This window comes from Phocoena phocoena, chromosome 8, assembly GCF_963924675.1.
Source record: "Phocoena phocoena chromosome 8, mPhoPho1.1, whole genome shotgun sequence".
Lineage (NCBI taxonomy): Eukaryota > Metazoa > Chordata > Mammalia > Artiodactyla > Phocoenidae > Phocoena > Phocoena phocoena.
In genome coordinates this window covers 72,934,422-72,960,879 of record NC_089226.1, presented here as the reverse complement: position 1 = coordinate 72,960,879, position 26,458 = coordinate 72,934,422, and the positions used below count along the sequence as shown (strand labels likewise).

General features: G+C 37.8%; 1 protein-coding gene across 1 annotated transcript in view; it reads right to left on the bottom strand.

The window, feature by feature from the left end:
• Positions 1-25,461, bottom strand: part of ZDHHC13 (zinc finger DHHC-type palmitoyltransferase 13) — a 47,998-nt gene extending 22,537 nt beyond the window's left edge. Inside the window, exons 1-8 of the mRNA XM_065881625.1 lie at positions 25,387-25,461; positions 10,487-10,632; positions 7,579-7,701; positions 5,890-5,967; positions 4,499-4,643; positions 3,039-3,103; positions 1,524-1,686; positions 1,157-1,282 (exon numbers count right to left, since the gene is read on the bottom strand). Coding sequence (XP_065737697.1) covers positions 1,157-1,282; positions 1,524-1,686; positions 3,039-3,103; positions 4,499-4,643; positions 5,890-5,967; positions 7,579-7,701; positions 10,487-10,632; positions 25,387-25,413 — 873 coding nt within the window. The 5' untranslated portion in view covers positions 25,414-25,461. The remainder of the gene's footprint in view (positions 1-1,156; positions 1,283-1,523; positions 1,687-3,038; positions 3,104-4,498; positions 4,644-5,889; positions 5,968-7,578; positions 7,702-10,486; positions 10,633-25,386) is intronic.
• Positions 25,462-26,458: the final 997 nt, after the last annotated feature.

Here is a 26,458-nt window from a genome sequence, read left to right as displayed (position 1 = left end):
GGCACGAACCCGTGTCCCCTGCATTGGCAGGCGGACTCACAACCACTGCGCCACCAGGGAAGCCAGACTTTGGCTTTTATTCTGGAGAAAGTGGGAGACATCATAGGATTCTGAGCAGATGAATGATAGTATCTGACTTACATTTTAAGATTCACCTGGCTGCTCTGTTGAGAAGAGACTAGAGGTGAGTAGAGGCAGGGAGATGTCAGACAGCTGCAGAAATCCACATGAAAGATAACGGTGGCTGGACCAAAATGCCATGGTAAAATGGTGAGAAGGGTCAGATTCTGGATATATACTGAGGGCAGAACTAGCCAATACGTTTTCCTGACGGACTGGATACGTGATTTGACAGAGAAAAGGCAAAGATAACTGGAGAGTGGGAGTTACCACCTACTGAGATGGGGAAAGCTGTAGATGGAACAGTTAGGGACAGTGGGGAGGAGAGATCAGGAGCTCAGTTTTGGATGTTATGTTGATGATGCCTATTGGACAAATCAAGGCAGCTGGATATACAAGTATGGAAAGGTCTGAACTAGAGATAACTTTGGGCATTGTCAACATAGAGAGGGCATTTAAAGCCATGGAAGTTCATGAAATCACCAAGAGAATGACTAGAAAGAACAGGGCACTCTACCAATAAAGGCGGGGGAGAGAGCAGAGGAGATGGCAAAGGAGACTGAGGAGTAACCGTTACTTCTTTTTCTCTCCCTCCACATACCTAAATGCAAAATTGGTGTAGTATTCATGATGACCCTCTGCATAGAAATCCCATGCCTATTAATCTAGAATCATCCTGAAGGTATAATTACTAATTATTATTCAATAAGACGATGCTATCATATATGAAAACATTAAATAGTGAAATCAATTCAATACCCCATTTTAATAATTTTAATTATATTCTCTATTACAATTTAGATTTTGCTGGCCATTCGTGGAGCTTTAGAGCCATCTAGATAAGGACCAACAATAAATTGCCAATAAAAGTACCAAATTTCCAACTGTGGGTTATGGGATGTGTGGGAAAGATATAATCAGCAGATATAATGCAGCACTAGGCCAACTCCCTGGTTTCCCCTGATGCCTTAAAAAACAAAAACAAATGAACAAAACAGTTCTTACAGCCCACAGAATAGGCCCTGAATGAAAGTACCTCGCATTTCTGCAGCCACCTCCAAAGTCTGAAATTTTTGTTGGCTCGCATTTTGGCCTCTGTTTTTAGCATATGCATAATGAGCCGATTTTTGTTTTGCACAGCCATATCAAGAGGGGTTTCTCCCTAAAAAAAAAGAGAAAAGTTCAATTATATTTTTGATATATCAATACCATAGATGCTAAACATTTTTAAAAACTCACCAGAATCACAGATTCACTGTATTTATTCCAAGGGTAGCCAACTATTATTGTTTATACTTATCTCGTGGTAACTGAAAACATATGTATAGCTTATCTTTATGTTAATTTATCAGTCTTCTAACTCAAGATATAATAAATTAAGGGAGATAAACACCTGGTCATACCTTAACATTTCGGATATCCAGGCTAGCACCAGCTTCCAAGAGTTTATCAACGGCATTAACATTTCCTGCGGCAACTGCCCAGTGAAGTGGAGTGTTTTGGTGTATTTTATCAACTACATTGAGAGAGGGATTAAACTTTAAGAGAAATCCGGTTGGTTCTGACCTGTCTCAAAACAATAAAACACCAAGAGATATTAGACAGCTGAATGATTTGAAGGGTAAATGTAAACAATGAAACTGTTTGCTAACATATCAATGAACCAATCAGTAAGTATTCTGAAAACTGAGGAACTTCTCTGTGCAGAGTTCCATTCTAGGTGCTAATACTGGAGAGTTCCTGCCCCAAGAGACATCTATTAAGTGATAGTCTGCTATATAATGTAATTTTAACATCAATACTGTGGAATAACAGCTTTTGTTTTTCAAATTTTTCCTTTCATGTTGCTGTTCTATTGGTTAACATTTTTTTTACACTTAACTTCGGCCAACATTAAATGCTATGTTATTTATCCAATTAAAAAATTAAATGTACAACATTATATTTGAGGAGATAAACCAAAGCTAACTTCACATTCTCCCTCCAACCAATTACTGCATAAAGTGGTATAAATAATGTCCTAAAATATTTGTTTATCATAGAAAGTTATGGACTTGAAAGCAGAATTCAATGAAATATTTTTACTTTATCGTCAACACCTTCCCTTCTTTTATGACTACTCAAGAGATTCCTTTAATAAAACAATATTCTACCTTACTTATTCTATCAAGATTTTTAAACATTATACCTGACTTTACAGTTACCAGCAATGACAAAATGCTTTCTGACAAAATTCTACCCCAGCCCCACCTCTACATGAGCTAAAAGGAAATGGCATCAGAACTAACTCAGTTCCTAGGGGAGACATCTTAAGTAAAAGCAGAAATTAAGTACAACGTTGGAAACAAAACTGATACAGGGCAAACTGTAGCATGTATTTGAATAGAAGAATAACAGAAGTTGGACAATATGGTGATCAATAATCACAAAAACTTAAATATGTAAATAACTGATATGAACATATAAACATACTATTTTCATAGATCAGTTATAATTAATATTTTCAGAGCAGTCAACAATGTCAGAGAACCTCAAAATTTATTGTTTTCTGGAAAGTCTATTTCTCATCTACATTTCAAATTATGAGAGCATTTAAACCTGTAGCCATTCTCGAAAAATGTAAACTAAGAAATGTACGTCATGTTAATAAGTATATGTTGTGGAATCTCTACCTGTTCTGTAAGGAAATATTTTTTCTTATTAGTAGCTTTCAAACTTTTCCCCAAAGCTACCAGAAAACAGAAAACTTACTTCAATGGTGCTTTCCTAACTACAACTACATTAAAAGTCTATATCACAGTCACAAGATGGAAAATCTTACTTTCTTCCTCAGAATGTTGTGTCATCTCACAAGGACTAAGATACTTAAATTGCTGGATCAAGAGTCAGAATAAGGCAATTCAATTAAACTCACTTACCCAAGTACTTTGTGAGCTGATAACATGAGAGGTGTCTGCCCATTTACATCTGCCATATTCACACTCTGTTCAAAAAGAAGAGTCAATCAGCCTAACTGTAAACAAAGTCAAGATTCTGTCTCCTCTCTTAGTAGAAGTATCTCTTTAATACATTCAATACCACTAGTGTGTCTATAAGAAGGATTCAAATATCATTTGAATAAAAGAATGTTCTGCTTCACATCCATAGGGTTAAAATCCATTGATCCCTACAAAACTTTTTAAAGGGAAAATCTGAATATATGCTTTTAAATGTCGTATGCTGTGAGTGGAAGAGAGCTAAGGGAAAGAGAAAAATGTTGATAAACACCATCAAATATGAGACAGTAGAGACCTTAGAAGTCACTTAGTTTAGACTTTAACCGACACATTAATTCATACTACCCCCTCTTACACAAAGTCATCCAGTCTCTACTTAAACACTTCCAGTAATAGTGAACTCTCGATCTTCTGAGGCAACTTGCAATTTTGAACTTATGTTTCAAAAAGTAAAATATGAAAAGTTCTTTTTTATTTTCTAGAATATAGAATAAAAGGGAAATCATACCTCCAAGAGGATATGCTTCTTTTAATAAAATGGACCCACATTTGAGGTATATGATACCTCAACCAAGCCAAAAAAAAAAGTCAATTACTGAATATTCTTATGGGCCTTGGAGGAATAAGCCCAAAGAGAAGCAGAAAAGATGACTCGTCGTACAGCTTTCCAAAATGAGACCCAGGAAGTTATAATTATTCTACTTGAGTTGAAGAGAAAGTGCTTATTTGAAGAGAACACAATCATCCCAACAGCATTTGTGCAAACATGTTTCCACGCCTGTTACAGACGAGCCTACTGATATATAAACTACTTGCTACCAGAAAGCATATCCCAGGCAAGTAGAGCTGACATTGAAACTCCCTCCGCCAGCAACCTATAATTTAACCAGTGCCATAAATGGATGCCACTTAAGGCAAGCCATTTTTCATGGATTTACTTTAGGGAACAATAAGAAACATACATTCAAATTGGTCTCCACTTGGACTTAAATAATGCAAGCAAATGATGGGTTAATTTAGTGATCTGACTACCATTTCCACATTCAATTAGAAGAAAAATACAGGCTTTGAAGTCATGTTTTTGAAAAACCCTGCAAATTACTTGGGATCATAAGGAAAACTATTATAGGCTTACAAGTTTCAGAAACATCTATTATATGTTACTGAGCTAAATGACCTATCCTTTTTGCTCCAATGAAGCTGGAAAAGCAGTATTCAATAGCTAGACTTACTGAGGCTAGTATTTGAATATTTGGATATCTGTAACTTCTACTTTAAAAATGAGGGCAGAAAAAAAAAATGAGGACAGACTGCTAGTAATCATCCTCTGAATCCCTTCAGATTTACAATAGCTGGAGTACAAGAAACATTTCAAAACATACCTGTCCTTTTGAGATGAGATATGCTATAATGGGCATATGTTGAAATAACACTGCCAGGTGGATGCTGCTGAATCCCTCTCCATCGATAAGAGTGGGGTCTGCACCATACTGCAGTAATAATATGACCATAGGTAAATGCCCTTGTCTGGAAAGAAAGGACAAAAATTATACTGTATTCTGTCACGCAAAAAAGAGAAAAATTCAGGGAGAAACCAATGTTCCTAAGACACGAAGGATTTTGGTTGGATTTAAAGAGTACTGCCTAACAATACACAGATTTTTAAAACACTGGAGATTCTCTAAATGTCTTTCACATAGATGCTCCAAACTTAGAACTATCTGGACGGTCCTTCTTGAGTGCAGGTAATAAACTTAATAACCTCCCAATCTACCTTAAATCTTATGTGTAAGATTACTACCATGTGTAAATAATTTTACATAACTAATGATAAAAATGGAAATTAAAAACCATTTAGACTTTACTGCTGCTATTTTAAAAACAAAAAATAATCATGAAGCAGATATGCCACAGCGTAACATTCACAGACTGCAGGTATACTATAATAATCTTTTTCTTAGGAACTACATATTTCTCTTTGAATATGGCTCATTTCTCTGTAAAGCACTGTACCTCAGTAGCTTAACAGGGGGATGAGCTAACCCCAGATTCCTCAAAATTCTTGGCTATGGAGAAAAGATCCAATTCCTTGCCTTAAATGAACAATTATTCACTTCACTTTCAGGTTCATATCAATCCACAGAGAGAATGGAGTTAAAATGAAAGATGAAGAAGTTGTTAAGTATCCACACAGACACTTACTAACTTCAGCTTCAGATGCCAACACATACGAGAGAAAAGAACTGATTGAGTTTACACTCACTGAACTACCGCTTTTATCCATGTGATCAAATATTAAACATATTTATTTTGATTATAAAATATAATACATATTTTTGATTATAAAATATAATACAAATATTTGAGGTTGAGCATCATAGTGAAGCCCCAAATTAAACACAAAAACGTCATCTCTGGAAACTCTTTAAAACTGTAATTTATTTATTTATTTTTGAATGAAGGGGTAAAATGGAAAGAAAGCCTTGCAAATGGTCTGTAACTGCAATTTTCAATATGGACTACTAGTCATATACAGCTATTTAAATTCAAATTAGTTAAAATTAATTAAAATTAAAAATTCCATTCCTTAATTGCATTAGCCACATTTTGCATTTCATGTATGGCTAGTGGCTACCTTACTGGACAGCACAGAATAGAACATTTCCATCATCACAGAAAATTCTACTGGAAAGTGCTGGTCTGTAATATTCAGAAAATGAGTAAGTCACTTTTGATTTTGAACAGCAATTTCAGTATTTAAAGAAACCTTTACCTGATGGCCCAGTGAAGAGGAGTTGAATTTAAATCTCCGCCCAACTGATCTACCACAGCACCTTTCGAAATATAAAACCTGTTAAAAGCAGACATAAATGAAATGAACAATTATTCACTTATTTAAAACTTAAAATTCATACTAAGAAAGAAAACATCAATTTTTCTTAGTAATAAATGTATTAGAAAACAGAAATTATAATAATACCCCTCCCTAAAAACACTCAGATCTACAGAGGTCTGAAAGATTCACACAACAGCATCAAACAGATCCCTGGTGAAATATTCTCATCATGTTAAGTAGTTACTCCTGCTGTCACGAGCATTCCATGACAACTATACACCAAACACGTAATAACGACCCTCTGCATATTCTAACCACCACAACACTCTTGAAATGGTTTATATTCAAAAGGTTTCTATTACAGATATTCTACTTAACTGGCAAGAAGAAAGGTAAAACTATGTCACTGCTAACAGTTTAAAATTAGAATTACTATGTGGGAATGAATTCTAAAAGTAGGTAGCAAAAAATTAATTCAAAATCCTTTTGGAGAAGTTAGACATTTTGAGCATTTCACTCTCTATTTTGGGGGCGCAGATGGGATACACTGTATAAAGTGAAACTATAAAGTAAAGAGACTTATTTTCTTCAGTGGTTTACAGGAATTAGTCTCGTTATTTCAAAGTTGTGCTTCATATATATTATCTAAACAATACATCAGTTTATTTCCACAGAAAAGGAGTTTGCTTGTGAGTATATCTGTATATCTGTTTATTCTAAACTTTAGTATATTTCTACTTTTTTAAACCTCGAGAATTTTAAGTACGTATAATACAAAACATATACACATTCACATACATACACATTTTACATGCTAAGGTATAAAACAAAGAAAAAACAAAAACAATGGGTAGGCAGTAGTGCTTTATGAAGGGGAACTATTTTATACAATCCCACACATACCTACTTTAAAATGTATTCCATATTTAATTTTGTTTTTAAAGTTAAATTATTCCCCTACCTAACCATTCCGCCTGGCGTTATTACAACATAAAATATTTCAGTGATTCTTCTAAACTAGATGAAACTATCTGTTCTATCCTGGAAAATGTGGTATGCTTTCCCTTTTCAAAAAGTGTTCAATTTCATTGCCTGAACTCTATCTTTATGATGGGTCTCTGTGGCTCTCTCTCTCTGGCTTCATTGGGTCTTTGTTGCTGCGCACGGGCTTTCTCTAGATGTGGCGAGCGGGGCCTACTCTTCGTTGTGGTGCGTGGGCTTCTCATTGCAGTGGCTTCTCCTGTTGTAGGGCACGGGCTCTAGGCACGCGGGATTCAGTAGCTGTGGCGCGCGGGCTCAGCAGTTATGGCTCGCGGGCTCTAGAGCACAGGCTCAGTAGTTGTGGCGCATGGGCTTAGTTGCTCTGCAGCATGTGGGATCTTCCCGGACCAGGGCTCGAACCCCTGTCCCCTGCATTGGCAGGCGGATTCTTAACCACTGCACCACCAGGGATGTCCCCTGTGGCTTTATTTTTAATTTTCCTTTTGGGGCCAGTGAGAGTCCTGCTCCAGACGATCTCTGAGGTCCTTTTCAATACTATGATAACCAATGTGCATGGCACAAAGTTTCAAATATTCATTTACAGTAAAGGATTAGAGATGGTTCAACTAATATATCCCATCTTACTTTACAAGATCCAGCCTGTTGTTAATAGCAGCCCAATGAAGAAGCGACACATTTTCTTTGTCTGGTTGCCTGACATCATATCCTGCTTCCACCAACTCTTTACATCGTTCAAAAATCCCATATCTGAAATAAGAAAATGCATAATTGATACCATTAAAATAATTTCAAATATCAAAATTTCTTCCTTTTACCATGTCTTTATCCCACCTATCTTTCAGCCAACATAGAAATACAATAATTAACAAAGATATTCCCAAAGAGGACAGATTATAAAGCCAAACAACAAAAGTAAACCTGGCTATTGAATGATCAGATTAATCCATTTGGAGCTGAACTTGATTTTCTTAAATAAACTTTAACATTCACATTTGCCCTCTTTCAATAAATTTCATTTGATTTTCCACCAGGAATGCACCAGGAATACATGGTGTTGATTCTGTATGACAATCTTATCCCTGAATCAAACCAAGTCCAAGCAATGACCTCACAATAAGGGAGAGAGACTAAAAGCAAACTTGAAATGGGATAAATTCAACAATAAAATATGCACACAGTATAGGTATAGAAAAGGAAGGAATGATTAGCCCTTCCTGAAGGAGATGGAACCTGATATACAAGCTATGTTTTATAGGGTGAAGGGAAGACATTTCAGGCAGAAGGAATAGCACGTACGAAAACCAGAGATATAAAACTGCGTGGATGTTTGGAGAAATATAAGCAATTTAGCACCACAGAAGCATTAGCATAAGAAAGGCAATGGCAAGAGATGAGGCTAGGAGAGGTCGGCAAAGACTGCATGAACCCTCTCTGCCATGCTTTGAAATTTAGACTTTAGAGTGCAAGGGGAAGCCACTGAAGGTTTTAAAGAGGAAAGCACTCAGACTTTGGGCTGTAAGAAGATCACATTAGTGGCAGTATGGAAGCTAATTCAAGGCCAAGACTGAGAGACCAGTTTAGAGGATCTTACAACAGAGACAGGAGAGGAGCAATGGGAGCCTAAAGAAAAAGAGGCAACAGGAATGTAAAAGGAGGGACAGACTGAAGGGATATTTAAGAGAGTTATTTAACTGACTCACTATCAGAATGAAAAACAGGAGAGAAATACCTCCTTTTTAATGCTAAAATAATTTTAAAAATCATTCATTAGCACAATTTCTTTTCCACAGAAACTATTAAGACCCACCAGACCATTTAGCACTTTCTCTGAAACTTACTTCTATTTAGAGGGACCTGAAAGTTTCGATATGTCTTCAAGGATCAAAATCAAACAAAATGGCAGAATTGTCTCTATTTCCTACACTGTTAAATAACCTCTGCCTCACCAAAACGTGTGTGTGCGCCTGTCTGTCTTTATGGCATTTTTTAAAAGATGGAGGTACCCATTTGACAATGCTAAGTGAAAATATTAATAAGAGAATGAATTGTTGATAATGATACATATGTATTGGGGTGGCCAAAAAGTTTGTATGATGTTACAGAAAAACCCGAATGAACTTTCTGACCCAATATTTATATTCTCCATCTTTTAAATATCAACTTTAACATTTTACTGGAAAAGAAATACTCCCTTTACACGAGAAATATAAAAAGTACACAATAATTAGGATTTTGGTGGTTTAGAAAATACAAAAACACCTATCCTAGCTGGCTCTCTTTCACCCTTCCCAAATACTACCTAAATATATTCTCACAACCACTTAAAGTCCAAGACCTGAAGAAAATTTGGGGAAATATACAAAACGTGAGTTTTTATTGATATTCCCTGTGAATACAGCCTAATTTCTCACACTTATCATTACAGAGCTTTATTGGTTGCAGAGAAACATTTAAATATTTCCATTTTAATTAAAGCAAATACCTATTTACCTTAAGACCACCCTCATATTCATATAAATATAATAATACAAACAATATCAAACAATATTCACCTAAAGTAGTGGTTCCCAGAGCCTCCAGAGTTCATAAAATTAGTAATTAGAATATTCAAATAATTGTCAATAACTTTTTAACTAACATAAGCAATACATGAGTCTACATTAAAGCCAAACAGGTTAACTAATCACCAAACATCTTTGCTTTTGACAGAAATTATATCAAGTTAGTATAGTAACATTAGTTTCTTTCATGCAGATTAGAAGCTCTGATGGGCAGGCTTATATTTGATTACTAAGAAAATGGATTACTAATTCACATAATCTGACAGATAAAATATTTCAAAATATATTCAATGGCAAGAGGTGGAGTAGATGTTAACAATCAATGAGATCCACAAGGGTGAAAACGTTGGAAATGGTTTAATGCAAAAACCCACAAATGGAGATCTTAAGGGGGAACTTTCAAAACATATTTCATTTTCAGTGCAAGCAAAATAACCGACTATAGTTTCAAGTGGTCAGAAAACCTACTTCTATTTTACTGACTTTTTTCTAGTGCACCCAGAACAACAGGTACATAGAAAGTACTCAATAAATAAATGTTTAAACTACACACCAATGTGTGAGTTGATATTTTTCTATCCCATCTTCATATTTAGGTTGTAGTACATTTTAAAAGATTCAGATTTGTGTTTCAAACTCAGGGTCTAGTTTTAGTGTCATTTAAAACCATTCATTCAATCAACAAACATTTATTGGGCACTTAATAGAAGACAGAAACTGTAAAAGTACTGGGGTTACAAAGATGAAAAAGACATGCTTTTGCTCAGAAGTTGCTCAGGATCTAATGGGAGAGACTAATAATTAACAGCTAAGCTGTACTGTATTAAATGCTCTGATGTTGGTATGACAAACATACTATCACTGGAGAATGAAGGGAGGAAGGTGTACACTGGAGTGCCATGAACCACACATGCGTCATTATAACAATTCAACAGAACCTAAGGATAAAACAAAACATTGGGAAGACTTACTGAGTAGCTTTTACAATGTCACAGTTACTAGAATCCTCTATAAGAGGAAGAGCTTCTCTCGCCTTGGCAAGTTCTTTGTTTTCATGTGCACAGACTTCGTGTCGACCAAATCCTGGAGGGTGGGGGCTGTGGCTGTGATTCCTGCACTGAAGAGTAAGAGTAATTTGACAAGGTTCAGTAAGAGAATTAATGTCACATTCAATTACATCATGAAGCACTTGGTACTATCAACAATATCTATTAATTAAAAGATTATTTTTTCAGTCTTAGAGGTATATCTTACAGAAGATTTTCATTTTAATTCTACCCACTAGGATTAGAAGCTTAATATTAGAAAATTCCAAATTATATATTTTGTCATAAAACAAAGGTCATCTGCAAAAGCACCAATGGATTTTGCTACTTTTAGTAGGTGGAGGGTCATGGGTATTGACAGTAGGCCTCTGCTTCAGGGAGTCGTGGTAGACACACCCTAAGGATACCTCCCAATGAATCAAGTTCTTGAATATGTATAACTGGAGTCCCAGAAGAGGAAGAGGAAATAGTTTTAAATATTTGACTAAACAATAGACAAAAATCATCCAAATTTGGTGAAAATTATAAACACACAGCTCCTACAAGCTCAACAAACCCAAGCAGAACCAACCTCATAATATTACACCAAGGCATATAATAATCACTTGAAACCAATGATAAAAAGAGCAGCCGAAGGAAAAAGACATATTATGTTCAAAAAAACAAAGATAAGAATGAATTCAGACTTCTTATCAGTAAGTACCAGCCAGAAGACAAAAGTAAAACAGTTTTAAAAAGCTGAAAGAAAAAACTAAACCTGGAAACACCAACAAAAACATTCTTGAAAAATAGGGGTGAAATATACACTTTTTTCAAACAAACAAAAGCTAAGAAAACTGCCAACAGACCTAATGCTACAAGAAATGATACAGGACGTTCTTCAGGCTAAAGGAAAATCATAACAGATGGAAATCTGAACCAACACAAAGGAATAAAGAGTGATAGAACTACATGGGTAAATATGTATAATTATGTGGGTAAATGTAACACACTTTTTTACATTTTTTAATTCCTTGATGATAATAGAGAAACAGAAATACACTGTCATAAGAGATGTTATAACAGTATTTGCAGAAAGACAGCGATAAGTTAACGTGTATAATGTTAACCCAAGAGCAATCTCTAAACAAATAAAACAAAGTCATATAATAAGCCAATAGCAGAGATAAAATAAAACACTTAAAAGACACTCAATTAATATTCTTTTAAATGCAGGAAAAGTAGGGAAAAAATGAACAAAAACAGAGAAGGAAAAAACATACAAGATAATATATTTATACTTAACTATATTGATAATCACATTAAATACAAATGGTCTAAAGAAAACCAAATGAAAGACAGAGTTTGTTAGATTGGATTTTTTTTAAAAAACTACATATTGTCTACAAGAAACCTACTTTAAATATAAAAACATACATAAGTTAAAAGTAAAAGGACAGAAAAATATATACCATGCATAAAGGAATACTAAGCATAAGGAATGTAGTGGTTATATTAGTATAAGACAAAGTAGACATCTGCACAAGAAATATTACCAGAGATGAGGAGGGACACTGCAAAATATTAAAGAAGCCAATTTATTAAGAAGCATAACAGGGACTTCCTGGTGGTCCAGTGGTAAAGAATCTGGCTTCCAATTAAGGGGACATGGGTTCGATCCCTGGTCAGGAAACTAAAATCCCACATTCCGCAGGGCAACTAAGCCCACGCGCCACAACTACTGAGCTCACGCATCTCAAAGAGAGAGCCCACATGCCACAAACTACAGAGCCCATGTGCTCTGGAGCCACAACTAAAGAGAAAACCTGCACGCCACAACTAGACAGAAGCCCACGTACCGCAACAAAGATCCTGCATGCCACAACTAAGACCCGATGCAGCCAGAAAAATAAAGAAAATAAATAAATAAAGTTTTAAGTGACTTAAGGAAAAAAAGACATAACAATCTTAAATACATATGCACCCAAAAGGAACTTTAAAATTCATGAAGCAAAAAAGAAAAACAGAAAGATTCACAATTAAAGTTGAATATTTTAATACTTCTTTCAGCAACTGATGGAATGAGTAAACAGAAAACCACACTGCATAGAGAAGAGGAGAGAAATCAGAAAAGGACAGAGAACACTTAACACTATCCACCAACTGGATCCAGCTGACATTTTCATAAAATTACATCCAACAAGAGAAAAGATATTGTTTCAAGTACACATTTAACACTCAGCAAGACAGATAATACATTGGGCCATAAAACAAGCCTCAACAACCTTAAATGGGTTGAATTCATACAGAGTATGTTCTCTGACCACAAATGGAATTCAATTAAAAATCAAGAGATTACTACAAGCAACTATGTGCCAATAAAATGGACCACCTGGAAGAAATGGACAAATTCTTAGAAAAGTACAACCCTCCAAGACTGAACCAGGAAAAAAACAGAAAATATGAACAGACCTATCACAAGCACTGAAATTGAAACTGAGAATAGAAATCTTCCAACAAACAAAAGCCCAGGATGAGATGGCTTCACAGGTGAAGTCTATCAAAGAGAAGAGCTAACACCTACCTTTCTCAAACTCTTCCAAAATGTAGAGGAGGGAGGAACACTCCCAAACTCATTCTACGAGGCCACCATCACCCGGAGACCAAAACCAGACAAAGATGTCACAAAAAAAGAAACCTACAGGCCAATATCACTGATTAACATAGATGCAAAAATCCTTAATAAAATACTAGCAAACAGAATCCAGAGCACATTAAAAGGATCATACGCCATGATCAAGTGGGGTTTAACCCAGCAATGCAAGGATTCTTCAATATACACAAATCAATCAATGTGATACACCATATTAACAAACTGAAGGATAAAAGCCATATGATCATCTCAATAGATGCAGAAAAAGCTTTTGACAAAATTCAACACCCATTGATGATAAAAACTCTCCAGAAAGTAGGCATAGAGGGAACCTACATCAACATAATAAAGGCCACATATGACAAACCCACAGCCAACATCATTCTCAATGGTGAAAAACTGAAACCATTTCCTCTAAGATCAGGAACAAGTCAAGGTTGCCTACTCTCACCACTAGTATTCAAAATAGTTTTTGGAAGTTTTAGCCATGGCAATCAGAGAAGAAAAAGAAAAGTAACCCAAATTGGAAAAGAAGTAAAACTGTCACTGTTTGCAGATGACATGATACTATACGTAGAGAATCCTAACGATGCTACCAGAAAACTACTATAGCTATCTAATGAACCTGGTAAAGTAGCAGGATACAAAAGTAATGCACAGAAATCTTTTGCATTCCTATACACTAAGGACAAAAAATCTGAAAGAGAAATTAAAGAAACACTCCCATTTACCACTGCAACAAAAAGAATAAAATAGCTAGGAATAAACCTACCTAGGGAGACAAAAGACCTGTATGCAGGAAACTATAAGACACTGATGAAAGAAATTAAAGATGACACCAACAGATGGAGAGATATACCATGTTCTTGGATTGGAAGAATCAATATTGTGAAAATGACTATACTCCCCAAAGCAATCTACAGATTCAATGCAATCTCTATCAAACTACCAATGGCATTTTTCATAGAACTAGAACAAAAAATTTCACAATTTGTATGGAATCACAAAGGACCCCAAATAGCCAAAGCAATCTTGAGAAAGAAAAATGCAGCTGGAGGAATCAGGCTCCCTGACTTCAGACTATACTACAAAGCTACAGTAATCAAGACAGTATGGTACTGGCACAAAAACAGAAAGATAGATCAATGGAACAGGATAGAAAGCCCAGAGATAAACCCACACACATATGGTCACCTTATCTTTGATAAAGGAGGCAAGAATATACAATGGAGAAAAGACAGCCTCTTCAATAGGTGGTGCTGGGAAAACTGGACAGCTACATGTAAAAGAATGAAATTAGAACACTCCCTAACACCATACACAAAAATAAACCCAAAATGGATTAAAGAACTAAATGTAAGGCCAGACACTATCAAACTCTTAGAGGAAAACATAGGCACAACACTCCATGACATAAATCACAGCAAGATCCTTTTTGACCCACCTCCTAGAGAAATGCAAATAAAAACAAAAATTTAAAAATGGAACCTAATGAAACAAGCTTTTGCATAGCAAAGGAAACCATAAACAAGACCAAAAGACAACCCTCAGAATGGAAGAAAATATCTGCAAACAAAGGAACTGACAAAGGATTAATCTCCAAAATATACAAGCAGCTCATGCAGCTCAATATCAAAAAAACAAAAAAACCGAATCCAAAAATGGGCAGAAGACCTAAATAGACATTTCTCCAAAGAAGACATACAGATTGCCAACAAACACATGAAAGGATGCTCAACATCACTAATCATTAGAGAAATCCAAATCAAAACCACTATGAGGTATCACCTCACACTGGTCAGAATGGCCATCATCAAAAAATCTACACACAATAAATGCTGAAGAGGGTGTGGAGCAAAGGGAACCCTCTTGCACTGTTGGTGGAAATGTAAATTGTCCTCCCTATGGAGAACAATATGGAGTTTCTTTAAAAAACTAAAAGTAGAACTACCCTACGACCCAGCAATCCCACTACTGGGCATATACTCTGAGAAAACCATAATTCAAAAAGAGTCACATACCACAATGTTCACTGCAGCTCTATTTACAATAGCCAGGACATGGAAGCAGCCTATGTGTCCATCGACAGATGAATGGATAAAGAAGATATGGCACATATACACAATGGAATATTACTCAGCCATAAAAAGAAATGAAATTGAGTTACTTGTAGTGAGGCAGATGGACCTAGCATGTCACACAGAGTGAAGTAAGTCAGAAAGAGAAAAATAAATACTGTATGTTAATGTATATATATGGAATCTAAAAAAAAAAAAAGGTTCTGATGAACCTAGGGGCAGGACAGGAATAAAGATGCAGACGTAGAGAATGGACTTGAGGACACGGGGAGGGGGAATGGAAGCTAGGACGAAGTGAAAGAGTAGCACTGACATATATACACTGCCAAATGTAAAATAGATAGCTAGTGGGAAGCAGCTGCATCACACAGGGAGATCAGCTCTGTGCTTTGTGACTACCTAGAGGGGTAGGATAGGGAGGGTGGGAGGGAGATGCAAGAGCAAAGGGATATGGGGATAAATGTATAAATATAGCTGATTCACTTTGTTATACAGCAGAAACTAACACAACATTGTAAAGCAATTATACTCCAATAAAGATGTTTTAAAAAAATCAATAACCAAACGATATGTGGAATATTCTCAAATATTTGGAAACAAAACAACACTTTTCTAAATACAGTGAATTTTTAGCTTTAAATGCTTATAGCAGGAAAAAAGAAGAAACTAAAATAAATGATCTAAGCTTTCATCTTAAGGATCTAGAGAAAAAAAAATTAAATCCCAAGTAGACAGAATGAAGGAAACAATAAAGATAGGGAAATCCATGAAATATAAAAAAGAAAAAAATGCAGAAAATCACTGAAACCAAAAGCTGGTTCTTTGGAAAGAATAAATCAATAAAATTGATAAAGCTCTAGTCAGACCGATCAAGAAAAAAGATGTCAATGACAAATAGCAAGTTTAAAAAAGGGGACATCATTATAAGATTCTGCAAATATTAAAAGGGTAATAAGGGGTTTCTGTGAACATCTTTATGCCACTAAATTCAACAACCTAGGTGAAATGCATAAAATATCTCGAAAGACACAAGTTATCAAAATGGACTTAAAAAGAAATGAGTAGCACTCTATCCATTAAAGAAATTGAGTTCATAATTTTAAAACTTCCCATTAAACAAAACAAAACAACTCCAGGCCCACATGACTTTTAACTGGCATAGTCTATGAAAACACTCAAGGAAGAAATGATACCAACTCCTTCAGAATACAGAGGGACTGCTTCCCAGCTCATTTTAGGAGGCAGCATTATCCTGATACTAAAACCAACAGACATAAGCAGTAAAGAAAACTATAGACTCAATATCCTTCATGAACACAGATGAAAAGATCCTAAATGAAATATTAACAAAACTGTATTCAGTAATATATAAAAAGGATAATATACATTACAACCAAGCTTAAACATTTCAAAAGAAATCAGTGCAATTCACCATATTAACAAAATAAATATACTCATTTCAGTAGAATAAGTATTTGACAGAATTCAACACCCATGCATGATAAAAACGCTTAGCACACTAGGGAAAGAGGGGAACTTCCTCAACCTAATCAGGAGCATTTTTTAAAAATCTACAGCTACCATACAGTCAATGGTAAAAGACTGAATGCTTGAACTCTAAAGACTGAAACAAAGCAAGGATGCCCACTATCACCACTTCTAATCAACAATGTACTGAAGACCTAGACACAATAATAGAGTAAGGGAAAGAAAAGTGCATACAGATTAGGAAAGAAGCAAATCCACCTTCATTTGCAGACAGCATGATCCTGTACACAGAAAATCCTCAGGAATCTTTTTTAAAATTTACAATAGCATCAAAAATATAAAACACTTAAGATTTTATACTGTATCCAGCATTTTTAGTTGCATTTAAGGTGGAGGTTCACATCAAATATCTAGCAAATCATTCCTAGCGATCAAAACTGGCTTACTATTTTATAATCCCATCTTGTTCTTTACCATAAAGTTGTTACCTGGCTTTTATCCGCCTTATTCACCACAACTGTCTCTCTGACCAACTTTTCATTGTTTAAAAAAATTCTCAAAGGATGAATACATATTAAAAATAGAAAATTGAAGATACTTGAAATGATGTGCCTACATCAATTCTCCAGGAATTCCAAAAAAGATTTAACAAATAGTAGTTTTACTGAAGTAAGTCCATAACCCCTCAACAGGTTACTCTGAAGGAGCAAATCCTTTTGTTCTAAGTTACCTTACAGTTAAATTGACTTTTTGGTATATAGTTCTGTAAATTGTAACCACTACCGCAATCAGGATCCAGAACAGTTCCAACACCTCAAAAAACTCCCTCAGGATATTCCTTTTTAGCCACACCCTCTCCCTACCTCAACTCCTGGCAACCACAGACATGTCCTTCATCACTAGTTTTACCTTTCCCAGAATGTCATACAATGGAATTAGACAGAACATAATCTAAGACTGGCTTCTTTCACTCAGCGTAATGATATATGTTATTAATAGTTCCTTCCTTGCTATAAAGTATTCCATTATATGAATGTATCACCGTTTATCCATTCAAACCACTCACGTGGGTTGTTTCCAGCTTTTGGCAATTATAAATGGAGCTGTATAAACATTCATTTTGTGTGAACATATGTTCTTGCTTCTCTAAGAGACTGCTTGGCCCTCTGGTAAGTAGATGTTAAGTTTATAAGAAATGGCCAAACTGTTTTCCAGAGTAGCTGTACCACTCTGCATTGCCATTAGCAACGTATGAGAGCTCCAATTGCTCTGCATCCTCTCTGGCACTTGATACTGTCAGTATAATAGATGTGTAGTAGTGTCTCATCATGGTCTCAATTTGCATATCCCTAATGGCTAATGGGGCTGAGTGTCATTTCATGTGCTATCTGCTATCTGTATATCTTCTTTGGTGAATTGTCTAAGTCTTTTTACCCATTTTTAATTGGGCTATTTATTTTCTTACTGCTAAGTTTTGAGAGTTCCTTGTATCACACATGCTAGACATAAGTCCTTTGTCAGATATGTGATTTGTAAATATGTTCTCCCAGTCTGTAGCTTACCTTCCCATTTCTTACATCTCTTTCATAGAACAAAAATTTTTAATTTTGATACAGTATAATGTATCAATTTTTTTCTTTTATGGATCATGCTTCAGGTGTCACCTCTAAGAACTGTCTTGGGACTACAACTCCTCTGTTCAGAGAGGAAGTCCTCCTGCCTCAGAGTTTCAGTGCCTGTGCTGCCAGGTGTCAGCTTTCCTGCTCCCTGAACCTGAACTAGAGGGCTTTTCCAGAAGTGCTCTCTCTCTGCAGGGATGCTCACTTCCAGGGTTCAAGTCCAGGGAGAAGGCGGTGGAAGAGAGGAGGGGACTCAGATGGGAAAAACGTAAATTAGTTCCTGGTTCAGTGGTTTTTTGAATTCTGGTTTTTTCCCCCACCCTACCCACTAAAATTTTCTTTTGGGAATCCTTAAATAGCTTTCTATCTAGTGCATTCAGTGGGACAGACAGGGTAGAGTGTGCTTTACTCCATCTTACCCAGAGCTAGAACCACAAATGCTTTTCTGAATACATAAGTTCCGATTTATCTGGTAAATTCAACCTCACTGCATGACACTCTTATTTTACACACACAAACACACACACACACAGCTAAATAATAAACATATAGGTAGTTAGATTAAAACATAAATAAGAACATTACTTTTCACCATATCACAGTAACTATAATTACATCTAACTGGAAGAAGACAAGGGGTCAAGGAAAGAGCTGAATATACTATACTCAGAATTTCTCCAGCGTCAATAAACAGCAGATGTAGCTAAAACTGACAGAGAAATCAGTCTGCTTTTCATATAAAACTTAGACTTTTTAAATTACAAAATTTTTAAACTTTCAGTTTAAAACACCAGCAATACCAAAGTGAATAAAGAGTTGATAATCTGGACTCTTTCCCTTCCAATCTTGTACCAACAGAGATACTATTGTTAACAGTTTGGTGTATCCTTCCTCACTATGTGTATATACTTTAACATATATAACATTATACAGGATACATAGGTTTTTATCATTTTCTTCTTATAGTTAACAAAATTTATCCCCAAACATGGGATCCAATTATATAATTATTCATCAACTTGCCTGTCTCACCTAACAATATATCATGTACAGTGCTGTAGGTCAGTAACAAGTAATAGCTGAATACTATTCCACTGTATAGATCTAGCATAATTTATTCAATCATTTCCCTATTGTTAGACATGCAGGTTGATTTCAGCATTCACTCTCTAAACAACCCTATAATTAACATCCTGTACATTCTATAACACCAATTCCCCAACACAGGACTACTGGGTCAAAAAATATGTGTATTTTAAACATAAACAGATACTGACCTTCCCTAATTCACACTCCCAACAGGCAAGTATGTAAGTGTTCTTTTTCCCTACAAACCTCCTAAGTGAATATTATCAATCTTTTTACAATCTTGCCAATCTGATGGCTAAAAAAATGGCATCTTGCTTTACATTTGCATGCCCCTAGTTGCTAATGAATCTGAGTTTGATTGTTCTTTATTGGCTCTCATACTTTCTCTTTTGTGGGTTGCCTTTTCATAGTCTACTGTTTTTCTAGTGGATTGTCTATCAGTTTCCATTTATATATTAGGAAGATCAAGACTTTGTTTATATACAGACTTTTCATCACAAATAAATGTCACATATTATACAGATACAAATTTATTGCTTCTCATTATGCCTTAAGGCATGAAGGACATCAGCTTCACTTTTCATGCAGAAAGTTGAGGTGGATTACACATTTCAATGTAAAGAGCATTTATTTATTAAAAGCATTTATTTATTCAGCAATTAATTACTGTGTATTTATGATGTGCAAAGCATTATGCTAGGAAAACAGAAGATGTGGGTACATATCCTCCAGGAGTTTAAGTCTAATTGGGCAGCTAAGTCAGAGACAAAGAGCGATAAGGTGATAATGGAAGCAGTATGTGATTAAATGGCAAAAATGGGTGACAAAGACGAGAGAACAAGAGGTACTTTCTGTTCACGTCATCATTTTTTGTCCAAATCCAGATCAGAGTAAAACCTAAAAATGATTATATAAACTCAAAGCCTGTTTTCAAAGTCAATGGTCTCCAAAGTGAGGCAAGTGCACTCGAGGCCAAACACGCAGTGACCCATTAGGTAACGGAAGAAAATGTTAAAGCTGTTATAATGACTTTTCCTTTTTTTAAAAAAAAAAGAGGACGGGAATGCACAAAAATTTATACATTTGGCTTCTTTAAGATTTATGAATTCTGGGGGCTTCCCTGGTGGCACAGTGGTTAAGAATCCGCCTGCCAACGCAGGGGACACCGGTTAGAGTCCTGCTCCGGGAAGATCCCACATGCCGTGGAGCAACTAAGCCCTCGCACCACAACTACTGGGCCTGCGCTCTAGAGCCCGCGAGCCACAACTGCCGAGCCCACGTGCCACAACTACTGAAGCCCACACGCCTAGAGCCCGAGCTCCGCAACAACAGAAGCCACCGCAATGAGAAGCCCACGCACCGCAACAAAGAGTACCCCCTGCTCGCCACAACTAGAGAAAAGACCACGCAGCAACAAAGACCCAACAGAGCCAAAAATAAATAAATAAATGAATTTATTAAAAAAAAAAAAGATTTATGAATTCTTAGCCCTGGCAGCCTCACTTAATCTGTATATCAAGTAGGTCACTCCTCATGGTCTGTTTACAAGGTAACTTGGGGACAGAGTAAAAGTCCACACCCAGAGGGGTTACAGTGGGACCTTCAACATTTTGCAGTATACATCAGGCTAAGTAATTTTCAAGGTATAGTATCTCATTTTAACTACTTACTAATTTTAAAGTTACCCCTCCCAAAATGAGCAAGTGGCTTAAACTGATTCCTACTACAAAGAAGCCACGAACTGAAATAATGACGATAGTAAAAGTACAAGCAAACAAGAAAATGGCAGAGCTGACACTTCTCATAGCAGGTGCTCTTTACTGGCCACATAAAGTAGAAACAAAGACAATCTAAGCTGATCTAACAAAAAGCCAGCCTCCCTCCAAAAAAAATTACAAATTATCAAGAAGGCTGATTTGAAGCAGACTTACATTTACTATCTTTAATTCAAAACCTTACCATGAGTATATACTGAGCTATTCACTCATGAATACAATTTAGAAACACATTGTCCAATCCTACAATAACATGCCCCATGACAATATGAATTTAGAGACTGGCTCCTTTCCCCAGCCCCCAGGTACATCAAACAGAGGGGAGCTGAACTTTTTAAGTCCCAGCCAACCACATGACACGGAATCATCCCCATTAACACATAAGTTAGAGTGATCAATGGCCAATCACAGACGACAAACTGCAGTCAGTGGTACCTGGATGATGTGGACTGCACAGCTGGCGGCCTGAACTCCCAGCCAGCTTGCAGGGCACGTGCCACTCATCATTCCCTTAATCTCACAATACATGACGTTTTACAAAAATGAACATTTCAAATCCTACTTGTCACACTGTGGTTTTACTCTAGGGGTGCAAGCTCAAAACTGCTTTACTGATAGGAGTACATGATCAAAAAAGCTTAGCGGCCACAGCTCTAAGCTATGTCCTTTGCTCTAGATATCACTCCCTCCCAGGATTCTGCCATAAGAGCTACAGGTGAGAAAGGAGATGACCTGCTTTGGGGGAGGTTACCTTCAGAGACAGTCGCATAAAAATCTTTAAGGAAAACAACCATACATTCCCATCACAAAGATTAAAGCAAAGTTTGTCATGATACTATATCCTTCTTAGAAATTACTCTCTGGTTATCAAGAAATTGTTTTTCTAAGTACTCTCTAGTTGTTGCATTTTACCATGGTGAAAGGTAAACTCCTTGAGAACAAGGCCCAAGTCTCAGATTTCAAGCGGCTGTATGATGGTGGCTAATCATCTACCCGATTTTTGGCTTCAGTTTCTACATTTGTAAAATGAAAGGAGCACGTCAATATAGCTATACAGTTCTTTCCAAATCCATGTTGTATGGTTCTAAGAGGAGCTGTTACAGTAGTCATTATTGACATGTGTACTGGTAAAGGCATCACCGCATAAACAAACACCCTTTGTGGCAGTGGAAGCGTAACTGATGTATGGCTGCCTACAATGTTAAGGTAACAGAATAGACCAAGCAAATTCTTAAAGACACCAGCAAACTCATAAGAGTTTTATTAGTGATTGCTTCACTAATAAAATACCACAGAAGTGATGCTCTGCCAGTTTGCAGGTTCAGGCCTCAGAAACTGGCAGCTTCCTCTTTCTGTCTCTTGAAATGCTCACTCCTGGAACCCAGCTACCATGCTGTCCAGAGGCCCAGGCCACATGTAGGTGTCCCTGCTCAAAGTCAGCATCAACCACCAGACATGTGAGTGAGGGAACCATCAGATGTTACCAGCCCCAGCTAGCAAGTCATCCCAGGTGACAAGTCTTTCCAGCAGAGGCTCCGGAGCAGCAGAAACAAACTATCCCTGCTTTGCCCTGGCCAAAGTCCTGACGCACAGTCCGTAAGCATGACAATGGCTGGTTTACACCACTATGATTTGGGATGGTTTGTTACACAGCAATAGATGACTGGAACATACTTAAGATATAAGAGATATTTCTCACGTGGAAATATCTTAAATCCAATTATATTTTCTAAATAGTAAATAAGTACTGTTAAAGTTAATTAATTTAAGAGAAAACCAAGATCTAGAAAACCATATTTAAACTCTGATGAGGGTCAAAATCCTGACAGATTATCAAATAAAACAAAGAGAGAAACAGAGATCTGACAGATAGCCATTAAAATTTCTCATGGTATTAACAGAAGCATTCTGTATTAACAGAGCTAAGTATCCAAGCTCATTCACTGGACAATTATTTACAGAGTATGTTAATGGTATTAAATGCCGAGAAGAAATATAAAGGAAGGAAGGAGGTTAAGGAATGTTGCTGGTAGTGGTGGTGATGGGGAAGGCCTACCACACTGAGGTGACGATTGTGTCAAGACCTTACAAAGGTGGGGGGGGTAAGCCATGTGGTTATATGAAGAAAGAGTTCTCCAGATAGAGGGAATACTAAGTGCAAAGGCCTTGGGGCCAGCATAGCTGTGGTTGATTGAGCAAGCAAGAAAGTAGTAAAAAATGAGGTCAGAGAGGAAACTGGGGGCCAGACAGTTCTGGCAAAAACCTATCAGCTGGAATCAGGGGAACCAAATTCAACCAGAGCAGGAATGTTTTTATCTGTTTTGTTCACTGATTTATCTCCAGCACCTGTAACAGTGCTTAACACCTGGTAGAACGAATGAAGTCTTGGCTCTCTCAGCAGCTATTTGACTTTTAACAACTGACTCCAAGTTTTTTTTTTTTTTTTTTATGGCCACATCACACAGCTTGCAGGATCTTAGTTCCCCGACCAGGGATTGAACCCGGGCCACAGCAGTGAAAGCACTGAGTCCTAACCACTGGACCACCAGGGATCTCCATGACTCCAGTTTTTTGAACGTCAATTCTTATCTCTAAAACTGGAATAATAACCCCTCCCCACCTCACAGGGTCACAGCGAGGAATAACAATAGGGAAGTATTTTGCAAACTGTAGAGCATCTTATATAGGTAAAATCTTTTGCTATTATTGAAAAAGTTAATACCAATAATTATTAACAACAACAATGATCTCTCTACCTTGGCCCATTGAATTTCAACCCCTGAATCATTCTCTCCCTCCATCTGGCAGGGAATTCGGGCAGGGCAATCTTCCCTGCAGAACAAGGTAACGAACTTCAAGCACTTGAAGGCTTTTGTAAATGAGTGGCAGTAATTAAGGTATGATCATTACTGCTACCAACGTTTCCCTGAAACTCTGAGGGGAAAAAAACAAACAACAAATGAGACATAGTTTCCATGTGAAGATTCTACACCCTTTTGTAATATATGGTCTGCTTGCAAACCTTTTTTATTCTATCAAAATGCAAGAACACCCGACAGCTTCCCCACCTGTCTTGTTCCTCACTTAAACCTACATCAGATTGCTGAAAGCAGGAAGGGAAAGGGGGACTGTGAGGGAACACTCAACATGCAAAAGACTTTTTTTAGAGGCCAACTAACCCAATCATCTCAAACTGCTTGAATCCCACTAGGGACAGAAAATCTACTACCTAATTCACTCCAGCTGCTGGAGAGAGCTTCGGTTTTCTCATCTGTAAATGGGGATGATATCACCTTCTTAAGGATGGTTCAATTCTGGAATTAAATAATGCATATAAAAGCACTTGGCATATGCTAAGAACTCACTAAACATTGGCTGAATCTGAATATTTTTCATGTATTCAACAAAAATTAAGTAAACAGCTATAATATGCCAGTCGGGACCATAAGCAAAAAGGACAAAAATCTAGTTTTCTTGGAGCTAACATATATCTCCTGTAACTTTCCCCACTGGCCCCTCCTGTTTTCTGAAACTACATCTGGCTTCTAGTACGACCTGCTCCACAGAACAGAGTCCTTTGGGATTTTGCAGATAGCTATCACGTACCTCCCTTTCCTGCCACCGCCCCCCGCCCCCCGCCTTTCTCCAGCCTAAACAAACAGCCTCAAATCTTTCAAAGAGTAAGCAAGGATGTGGGAACGAGAGCTAAAACAGGGCTGGGAGGAGCGAAGGCGGGTTCCCAGACGCCCCGGCCGAAAAAGAAATGATTAGAACCTCATAGACTCCAGGCCAATGTCAAAACGGGCTGGTCCAACTCAGGTGTGTCACCTGACACCTCTCCCAGGAACGCCACCCTCCCCTCCCAGGGCCCGCATGGGTCCCTGCCGGGCACGGGGCGCCCCGGACCGCAGGTGGATGGAGGGCCGGTATGGCACTCATCCCTGTCCTTGCCTTTTCTTCCCGGTCGCCTCGGAGAGAATTCCCTGCATCATTCTCGGTGTTTCCAGGCTTCCTCCTCCCCGGACCCGGCCCCTCTGCCCCCGGAGGCCCCTCTGGGAGCTACCTAACACCCATGCCCTCCCTCTCTCCACAGCCGCGGCCGCCCTCCGAGCCCCCGGGACAGCCTGCGCCTAACCGCACTCACCTGCGAGCCCAGTCCCGGCCCCTCCATCTCCGCAGTGGCGGCGGCGACTCGCCAAAGTGGCGGCAGCTGCCCGCTGACCAGCCTGTCTGGAGCCGCCTCCACACTCACTTCCTGCTCGTGGCCCCGCCTCCACCGCGGCTGCCGCTCGAGCCCTGAGCCGTCAATCGGCATCGAGAGAGCCAATCCCTGCCTTCTCCTCGGCTGGGGGCGGGACTTTCGCGCCCCCAGGAAAGCTAGCTGGGCGTAGCCAGTCGGAGGCTCAGTCCCCGAGCCACCCACGCCGGGCGGTAACAGTCGCTGGCCTAGACTGTGCACTGCTCGCCCAGGTAGGTGTCCACCGGTCCGCATGCTTCATCCTGCCCCTCGTACAGGTCCAGGATCGGGCTGTTATTCCAACATCAACCACCATCTACCGAGTGCAAATCCGGACTTGGCTGCGTAATAGCTAGATGACCTTGTGAAAGTCTCTTACTTTACCTCCATTTTCCTCATCTGTGAAATGGTGAAAATAAGGGTACCTACTTCACAGAATTGTCAGAAGGATTAAATGAGAGAAAGCATGTAAAGCCTCTTAGCCAATGTTTGACGTAAGAAGGAATCAATAAATGTTAACTATTAAAACATTTGCCACTGTCTGTTCCTGTGATCTTGGGCAAGTCCCTTTCACCATCTGGGGTTCTGTTTCCTCACACAAACCAGAAAATATATGAGTTCTACCGCTCAGACTAGAGGAGGATTGGGCAAGAGCCCCCCATCTGCACTCTCCACGCCGTTTTTTGGGCTGCCCTGAAAAAGGTGGCATCTAAGCTCTGTTCAGCTTGAAGGACAGCTATGAAGCTAGGAGAAAGCTTGGTTCCTGCCCTTGGGGAGTCCAGTGGGCCAATGGGGCTCTCCTACCTCGGCCCCCAGAAAATACTGGAGCTTTTTCTAGCCCACCATTTAATACAGTCTTTGCACTTATTCCTTAATGTATCTGTTGCCAAAGCAAACCTTTGGAAGTTAAATTGGAAAAGAATTGAAAACATTATGACTCCCTTATTCTATTAAAATAGTTCTAGATCATAAAATGTCT